Here is a 9,889-nt window from a genome sequence, read left to right on the forward strand (position 1 = left end):
GGCGGCAGGGGTGGGGCGGCGGCCAGGGAGGAACAGCCAAAATGCCCCCTCGGCTTATGCGCGGGTCACCAATTTTTCCCAGTTCTCTGTGGGAAAATCGGTCCCTCGGCTTATACTCGGGTCGACTTATACTCGAGTATATATGGTACTTATTGACCTAGAAAAAGTATGTGATCTCACACATTTTCTTGGATATCAATTAGATCAGCGGTTCTCAACCTATGGGTCACGACCCCATTTGGGGTCGATCGACGATTTCACGGGGGTTGCCAAGCAAGGCTGTCCACCATTTTTTCCCCTTTTCCGGCGGGTGCCTTACCTCCCTTGAGCTGGGCCAACTGGTGGTCGGCCTGCTCCGTCTCTGCCACTTGCCAGCTACGCCTCAGCCGGCACAGGAGGCAGAACCACGCATGCGTGGCACTCCCAGGCAGGGAAAGTCCTCGACGTATGACCGGTTTAGTCCTCGGCTTACGACCGGTTTAGTCCTCGACTTACGACCGGTTGGGTGTCACGGCATTAAAAAGGTTGAGAACCACTGAATTAGATTATACCATTTACCTAAGCCCTGAATCTTCTGGCTACAACTATTGTACTGTAATGTTACCAGCTTAATAACAAGTGCTGAAACAATAAAAGAGAATATTTGTAGGTCAGGGTTGAAATGAGAGGTTCTTGGTACACTCCAAACTTGGTTGGTTGTTTGCAGACATTTCATTATCCAAACTAGGTAAAAGAGGGGCACATAACTAAATCAGAATATCAACAAATAGCCCGAGCCTGCAAAGATGAAGTGAGGAAAGCTAAGGCTCATAATGAACAAAGGCTTGCGACCAAAGTCAAAAATAAAAAAAAGCTTCTTTCAACATGTAAAAAACAATAAAAAAGTGAAGGAAATGATTGGTCCATTAGTGGGTGAAAATGGCAAGAAGGTGACAAGCAATAGGAAGAAAGCAGAACTATTTAACTCGTTTTTTGCATCTGTCTTTACACAAAGGGAAAAAACAGACCAACCTATCAAAAATAGTGCCATAAAAAACAGTATAGAAACACGTTAAGATAGGCAAGAAAATGATAGGTGAGCACCTGTCCAGCCTAGACGAGTTCAAATCACCAGGACCAGATGGATTACACCCCAAGGTTCTCAAGGAACTGGCAGATGTGATCTCAGAACCACTGAACTATATTTTTCAAAGATCTTGGAGCACTGGGGAACTACCAGAGGACTGGAAAAGAGCTGATGTAGTTCCCATCTTCAAAAAAGGAAAAAAAATGGATCCAGGAAATTACAGGACCTATCAGCCTGACCTCAATACCTGGGAAGATTCTGGAAAAAATAATCAAGCAACGAATCAGCGAACACCTAGAGGCAAACAAAATCACTACTAAAAGCCAACATGGGTTTGTCAAAAACAGATCATGCCAGACAAACCTTATTGCATTCTTTGAGCAAGTGACAAAATTAGTGGATCAGAGGAATGCTGTGGATATAACTTACTTGGACTTCAGTAAGGCATTTGATAAAGTAGATCACAACCTACTACTCGATAAGATATAAAAATGTGGGTTAGACAGCATCACCACCAGATGGATTCATAGCTGGCTGACCGGCCGTACTCAGCATGTGGTCCTCAATGGAACTGCATCTACATGGAGGGAAGTGTGTAGTGGGGTGCCCCAGGGCTCTGTTCTGGGCCCAATGCTCTTCAACATCTTCATCAATGATTTGGACGAGGGGATAGATGGGGAACTCATCAAATTTGCGGATGACACCAAGCTGGCAGGAATAGCCAACACTCCAGAAGACAGGCTTAGGATACAGGAGGACCTGGACAGACTTGAACACTGGACGCTATCTAACAAAATGAAATTCAATGATGAAAAAAGTAAGGTTCTACATTTAGGCAAGAAAAACCAAATGTACAGGTATAGTATAGGGGGTACCTTGCTCAATAGTAGTAACTGTGAGAGGGATCTTGGAGTCCTAGTGGACAATCAAATATGAGCCAGCAGTGTGCTGCAGCTGCCAAAAAAGCCAACACAGTGCTGGGCTGCATTAACAGAGGGATAGAATCAAGATCACATGAAGTATTAATACCACTTTACAATGCCTTGGTAAGGCCACACTTGGAATACTGCATCCAGTTTTGGTCACCACGATGTAAAAAAGATGCTGAGACTCTAGAAAGAATACAGAGAAGAGCAACAAAGATGATTAGGGGACTGGAGGCTAAAACATATGATGAACGGTTGCTGGAATTGGGTATGTCTAGTTTAACGAAGAGAAGGACGAGGGGGGACATGATAGCAGTGTAATATCTCAGGGGCTGCCACAAAGAAGAGGGAGTCAAGCTATTTTCCAAGGCACCTGAAGCAGGACAAGAAGCAATGGATGGAAACTGATCAAGGAGAGAAGCAACCTAGAACTAAAGAGAAATCTCCTGACAGTTAGAACAATTAACCAATGGAACAACCTGCCTCCAGAAGCTGTGAATGCTCCAACACTGGACGTTTTTAAGAAGAGACTGGACAGCCATTTGTCCAAAAGGGTATAGGGCTTCCTGCCTGAGCAGGGGGTTGGACTCGATGACCTTCAAGGTCCCTTCCAACTTTAATATTATTATTATAAATAACTAGTTTTTATAATGAAACATCTACAAGAAAACTACCAAGGTCAAAGAGCACTAGGGACCCTTCAGTGCCGAAACACTTTTTCTATCTATACTGGTGTTCATAAGGAATCCACATTCTGATCAGTGCCTTCATTCCTGTATAGCCCTTGGGACCTCCCATCACAATACCCTTTGATGCTATATTCCTGTTGATATTATGATCAGCAGCAAAACATGAACATGAGCAAAACAGCTTCTAAATTGTACTATATAACAGGAGTGGATATGCATCGTCATGATTGTACTAAAGCTCAGCATTAAGAAAATTGAATACCTTGAGTACAATGTCCAGACCAATAATATAGTCAAGATAGGTAGATCCAAATTCAGTAATGTTACCCAGGGTAAACATCTGAGTTCAAACATGACTTCAAAATGTAACACACTACTGGATGACTAAATAGAGATTAACATTATTACTGATGTTCTATGCAATCAGAAAATCTCTCTATACCTGAAATTTAAAATTTACCAAATAGTTATCAGACAAGTGATGATACCATGTTTCCCTGAAAATAAGACCTGGTCTTATTTTTTTATTTTTTGGGTTTTTGCCTCCAAAAGAGGCATCATGTTGTTTGGGGGTGGTGGTGTTTTCCACTCATCTCACAGCGGCAGCACCACCAGCCCGGCCGGAGCAGCTTCATTCTGTAGCTGAGAATGGAGCTCGAACCTGCATTTTGCATGGTTCATATAAGTTGTAAACCAATAGGTAGGTGAATACGGGCCTTTTTTCTTTGTCTTTAATTTTTAAATAAGATATGAGTAGAGGATAATATGCTTATTTCAGACCTTTTATCAATAATATCAGAACATTATGATTTCAAATTCAGAAACTCTATTGACTGTTGCCATATGTCCTTGTATTGCCCTATTTGGAAATATTTCATATCTATATTATGCTTTGATTAATAAAGCTTTTCAGCTTTATCTCATTTCTGTGTTTATTGCTTTTGAATCCATTAACCTCCTACCTGCCTTTAGTTTTGTTTTAGTCAAAGCAGAATCCAAACTTTTGCATTCAGTAAAGAATTATAAAATAACTCTTATTTTTCCATTTTTTTTCAAATCAAGAAGTTGATACTTAGCTTATTTATTTTTCTCCTGCCAAATAAATCCATTCCAGTTTTTCTGCTAGATACCATCAATTGCAATTTTGGTGTCACAAGCCATGTTTAGTGAAACAAAACTGTTTCCAACAATATCACAGGCATAGCCAGTGATTCATTGTCAGCATCCACCTTTCCCTTACTAAGACCAAAAATGATCAGAATTAATTGTAATTTAGGTCCTGGTGAGAAAAAAAGGACATAGAACCAGATCTGAAAGAAAACTAAACTGAACATTTCTTGCTGTCTCAAACTATTAAGTTTCAAGATATTTCCATCTAATATAATTTGAAATAGAGTCATATCCTTTTAGAAATCAGTGGAGGGTTTTTTTTTCCATTGGGCTTTTATTTAAACCTGTTTATGGAAGAATCATCTACCCAAATGTGTGCGGGGGTTTGATCCAAATATTTTTTTTTGTGTTTCTTATTTTGTCCAAGAAAAACATTTCATGCTGAGATGAGGAACTTCATGGACAGAAAAAACATTATGTGTTTGTGTGTAACAGCAAAGATAAAGTCACTATAGTAATGAAAATTATAAAATTATATACTGTTTCAAGTGCTTTATAGAATGGAACATATGTCTAAAAATGAGGAAAACAGTTGTTTCTATATATGGACCAATGCCATATTTGTGACATAGCCAAGGAAAAAGCTCCAGTTGTGTCTACGGGCATTTCATAATTCATCGTAGTGGAAAATTGATATTGAAGATACATGCCAAGTTATATTATTCACATACATGCTTTATTTCCACAATAGTTCTAGATTTTTTTGAGGATTCCTGCCACATAGATTTCTGTCTAGCTTGTCTCTCTATTACTTGCCTAGGCCAAGAATGCTGAAATGTTGATTCTTATGCAGTTTTTCCATTATTTTCTAATACTATTCTTTTGAACAATTATTGCCTGCTTTGTATTTATCACTGGTCTACGTTTTGCAATACTATTAAATTGATGTTATCTGTCCAAGCAAGGTTGATGTTATCTGTCCAAGCAAGGTTCTTCTTAACCAGAGCAGGATAATCTGATAATCAAGAGCTTTTATTACTGACCAGGATAAGCCATCCTAAGATTATATCCCAGCAACTAAATTATGTAAGCCAAATATCTGACTCCCTGCCCTTAACCCAACAGGAGGCACCAGGAGTTTCCTTAAGAACTTATTTAAGAGCAGAACATAAAAAGATGGAGCAGTATAGAAGTACTTGGTTACACAAAGACAATGAATCAGGACTATTCAAAACTAATTGACTGAAATAAAGGGAGCCTTATTAGAGCTAGCTATGTTAGAATACGGTAAAAGAATTCTAGCAATCTGACCATGGTAAATCCAGTGCAACTAGTTTATCACTAAGGGTCTGCCTTGATTCCCAGACCATCAAACATTGTCATAAAATAAAAAACTGGCATTTTATTCTGGATTTTCTTTAGACATTTCCATTCTATTAGTCCTCCCATGGTATCATTAATACACTTTCTGTCAACCTTCAAACGATTTTGGCTGCAGCCATCTTCGCTTCGTTTTCAGTTGCCAAAGTAATGGGAGTGGGGAGATGTATTATCTTAGTTTAGATATAACAATAAGTTGTTTTGTGGGAACCAAGGTCAAGTTACCTAAGTTTTGGCGGGCTAAAACCTCTGCTAGAAAGTCCACCAAAGCAGTTAATTGGGGATTGTGATTTATGACACATTGCAGGGAAGGGAAGTTTATGCAAAACTCTCAAAATGTGAGTTCCATTGAACCCGTTTGGATTATCTGGGGTATAGAATTTCCAGCGAAGGCGTTGAGATGGATCCAGCCAAACTGAAAGTGGTATTAGAGTGGCATACACCCCCAACCCAAAAACAACTCCAAAGTTTTCTGGGATTCACAAACTTCTACTGACAATTCATTCCCTCTTTTGCCAAAATAGCTCTGCCAATTACAGAATTATTAAAGACAGGGAAGAACGAGGGGAAGCCCCGACCCTGCCAACCCATGCCTTAGTCAATAGAGTGCCAAACAGCTTTTGAGAATTTAAAGAGACTGTTTGCAGCAGAACCTGTTCTCAAACACCCTAACCACAAGGAACAATTCATCATCCAAGCTGATGCAAGCAATGTGGCTGTGGGCTGTTATCTTGCAAAGAAATGAGAAGGAGGAGTTGCAGCCCTGCACCTAAACTTCCAAAAAATTAACTGACATTGAACAGAGATGGCAGTATGGGAGAAAGAGGTTTCGCTGTGTGGTGGGCGCTGCTCACATGGCATCACTTTCTCGAAGGGGCAACTTGCCGGTTGAAGTGTGGACTGATCATAAGAATTTAGAGGCATTGAAAATGTCCCATAAACTGTCTCCTTAACAAGTCCGCTGGGCTCAGTATTTTAACCATTTCAATTTCACACTAAAGTACATCCTAGGGGGAAAGAATTTCCTAGCTGATGCCCTGTCCAGACTGCCCCAGTAGAAAAGGCTGTGTGAGGACATTGCAAATCCCATCATCCCACAACCATAGTCAATTTCTCAAATAACATGGTGGGGCAGCCAAGGGCAAATCCACCTTAACCTGACAACCCACTGACGAAAAGGTTAAAAGAAGAATTGAAAACCGATCCCTGGTTCCAGGAAAACAGGACCCTACTAACTTGTCGGAGCAGATTAGTCTGGAAAGGGTCAGAACTGTATCTACCAGAGACCCTTAGAATTCAGGCCCTCCAGCACAATCATGACAGCAAGCAAGCCAGTCACTTTGGATACTTAAAAACTTTACATTTAATTAGAAGGCAATTTTGGTGGCCAGGTTTGAAGAAAAATTATGTAAAGAGCTGTGCAACTTGTGCTACAATAAAAAGATGCCCAAGCAAAACACCTGGGCTATTGCAGCAAATAGCAGATCCATCCCAACCTTGGGAAGAGATCGCTAGGGACTTTATTGTGGAATTACCAGAAAGTAGGGAAAATATGGTAAAATGGATTGTGATTGATCTTTTTGGTTTCACTTTTGTTCGTACCAATACTATATAGCCATTAAAGTGTTCTTTGACAAAGAATATTGTCTCAGAGTTTTTTTTTCCCCTCTGGTCTCATCTATTGGAACCATGGCACTTTCTTTGATATTCTCATTTTATGAAAATTTATAAAAATAATAATTTGAATTATAGATTTTAAAAGAACAGTTAGTTCAACCAGCATAAGCCATGAATATAGCGGGCACAGATGAATCACCTGATAATAAGCTAGCCCTAGCTCTGATTATTGCACCATGAAAAATGCCATATATTCTCACCAGAGACATTTAATGGAGAAACTAGGAAATTTTCCAATGTCTTTAATCAGTTCACCTTATTAATGCAACTAAAAAAAAGATTTTTCCAGATAGGACACAATGTTGTTGATTGAAGTAGCTAACAAATGTGCCACTTCTTACTTCTTTGAACAAATTCCACTAAATATTAATGGTTGTATACTTACTTTATCATTTGTTATGGGAAATCATAATTATACTGGTTAAGGGATGAACATAACATTAAAGCATAAGATTAAAAATTGTAGAAATGACAAATACAAATTACCATTTCTTGCCATATTTAAATCGTACACATATTAAAAGATAATTAGCCAATCATTTCTCATAAGATACAGTAGTATATTGTACTCTATCCAACTTTTTTCAGTTTTATTCATCAATTATTATCAGCAATGCAAACAATTTGTATATTCTAATTTTCTTTTTTCAATAAATCAAAGTAGCTTTTCTAAGTAAAATTTAATTTTACTTACATATTTGGAGGTAGTTAAGTCAACATAAAATACCACCATTAAGGCAAAATGCATTACTACATAGATATACTTGTAGCTTGGCAATTTGCAGTTGAAAGGAACTTCCTTCCCAGTGACCTATAGTTAATAAAGAGATTGTTTTTATATTAAAATAATCAGTAATTTAAATTGCATTGTCACATATATTTTATTGATAATTTCTGTATTGATAATTTACCTTTATTGAAAATAATTTTCCCTGAGATATCTTTAACTGATTTATTATTTTAATCGACTCATTTCATTTCAGAAGCATCAAGGTGCTTCTGGGTTAATAGAATTAGATCAGGGGTAGTCAACCTTGGCTCTTTTATGACTTGTGGACTTCAACTCCCAGAATTCCTGAATTCTGGGAGTTGAAGTCCACGAGTCATAAAAGAGCCAAGGTTGACTACCCCTGAATTAGATGGTGACTTCATTGTTGCCAGGGGGTGCCCAGTCGGGGGCTACTTTCATGTCCTCATTAATGTGCCTACCAAAGTATTTATCTACTCGCATTTGCACTCTTTTGAACTGCTAGGTGGGCAGGAGCTGGAGTGAATGATGAGAGTTCATCCCATATCATAGCAACAATCAGGTCTTGAACACAGGCTTTCTGACTGTTAGACCAGCATTCTAACTAGGTGAGCTACCGCACTCCCACCCAATAGTTATGCATATTTATATAACATTTATAAATTGTTAGATGTAATCATTCTCCCACTTTTTCATTCTTTCTTTTTCACCAATATCATGTTTAATGTCCATAAAGCAAGTAAATTTATCAGCCTACAACACTGAATTGTTTCTATGAAATCCTCTAATTCTATGAAATCCTACCTCCCACCACATACGAAATAAGAATAAATAAGCAGTCCTATCTATTTACCTACCTGTTTAGGAAACAGAATTAAAATAAATAAGATATAGATTTATCCGCCAGTGGTATTAAAATCAAAGTAATTGCTTTTCAATTAAATGTGCTGAGAACTGCCAACTAATTCTTTTTTTAAAAAAACCTCAAAACTGATCCTCTATATTGGAAAATGCACCCTACTAAGTTCAGTGGTTGACTTTTAGAGAACCCACACATATTAAAACAGCTTGTTTGCAAATACCCAGGGTTATAGTATCTGGAAATTACTTAAGACTTAATGGACATTTATACTTACTTCGGGAATTTCCTCAATAAGGCCAAGTCTTGGCTTGCCTGGTGCCCATCCTGGTCCCTTGAATATAACTGAAAGCTTATTGAAAAATCCAGGTGTGCTCCAAAATATGTTCCACATATAAACACAATGATGAAACTGTATGAATGAAAAGCATTGTTTATATTGCTCATAATTAAATGTTAATAAAAATACAAAACAAAAGAGAAGCTTTCATTTCTCATTGTTACAAATATAATATTTGAATATTAATTTTAGAAAACTTTGCTTGAATATTAGTCTAAATATCCACTGGCAATTTTTGAGTGTCCAATGCTTTCTTCCCCATTCCACTGGAATGAAAATATTGATTTTACTTCAGTTGCACTACTTGATTTAAGAAGAGCTAATGACTGATATAGTAGGCCAGAAACTGAGACATATTGCAGTCTGATCCTAACTGGGTGACTTTAACCAATCGCTTTCTCTCTTTGCCCTAAGAAAAAAGCAACGAAATCACTCAGCAAAACAAAAACAACAACTGCAACAAAATATTTAAAACTTTTGCTTGTCAGTATGTTTTAAGGAAATAAATCAGGTTCAGAACTATAGTTTGATTCAAGTTAGTTGAAAATGACAATAGATATCTTCAGTCTCTATCTTGTGCTCATACTATAGTAATAAAAAAGGGAGTAGAGAGAGCAGATAAATGTGAAAAATGTGCACAAAACTTACAGAAGCTGACACATGAAACAACCCAGTGTGCAAAATGAGACCAAAGCAAATTTGAGAAGCATGTTACAATTTTAAAAAAAGCATGAAATAATGTAAAAGTGAGAAAAATCTGAAAAAGATGGAAAGTCTTTGGCCACTGCTAAAATGACATACAGTATTATGAACTATATCGGCTACTTAGTCGAGGACAGCACTACCACCGTCAGGTCAGCTGAGGACTTCCTCGCAAAGATTAAACCCTTGAGGATGGAAGTGGATGAGGTGATGATATCATTTGATGTGGTCTCCCTCTTCACTTCCATACCTCAGGAGTTAGCCATTCGGACGGTTAGTGACCTACTCGAGCGTAAGGGCCTTGGACAACATCAGGACCGTTTAAGACCTCAGGACCTCGTGGACTTGTTAAGGGTTTGTCTGGTTACGTTCTTCACCTTCAACGGAACGGT

General features: G+C 38.1%; 1 protein-coding gene across 1 annotated transcript in view; it reads right to left on the reverse strand.

The window, feature by feature from the left end:
* AGMO (alkylglycerol monooxygenase) overlaps window positions 1-9,889 on the reverse strand; it is a 160,745-nt gene that overhangs the window by 66,306 nt on the left and 84,550 nt on the right. The window contains exons 9-10 of the mRNA XM_015816773.1: window positions 8,733-8,867; window positions 7,543-7,659 (exon numbers count right to left, since the gene is read on the reverse strand). Of these exons, the coding sequence (XP_015672259.1) occupies window positions 7,543-7,659; window positions 8,733-8,867 (252 nt within the window). The remainder of the gene's footprint in view (window positions 1-7,542; window positions 7,660-8,732; window positions 8,868-9,889) is intronic.

Source organism: Protobothrops mucrosquamatus, unplaced genomic scaffold (genome assembly GCF_001527695.2).
Source record: "Protobothrops mucrosquamatus isolate PMUCROS unplaced genomic scaffold, P.Mucros_1.0 scaffold494, whole genome shotgun sequence".
Lineage (NCBI taxonomy): Eukaryota > Metazoa > Chordata > Lepidosauria > Squamata > Viperidae > Protobothrops > Protobothrops mucrosquamatus.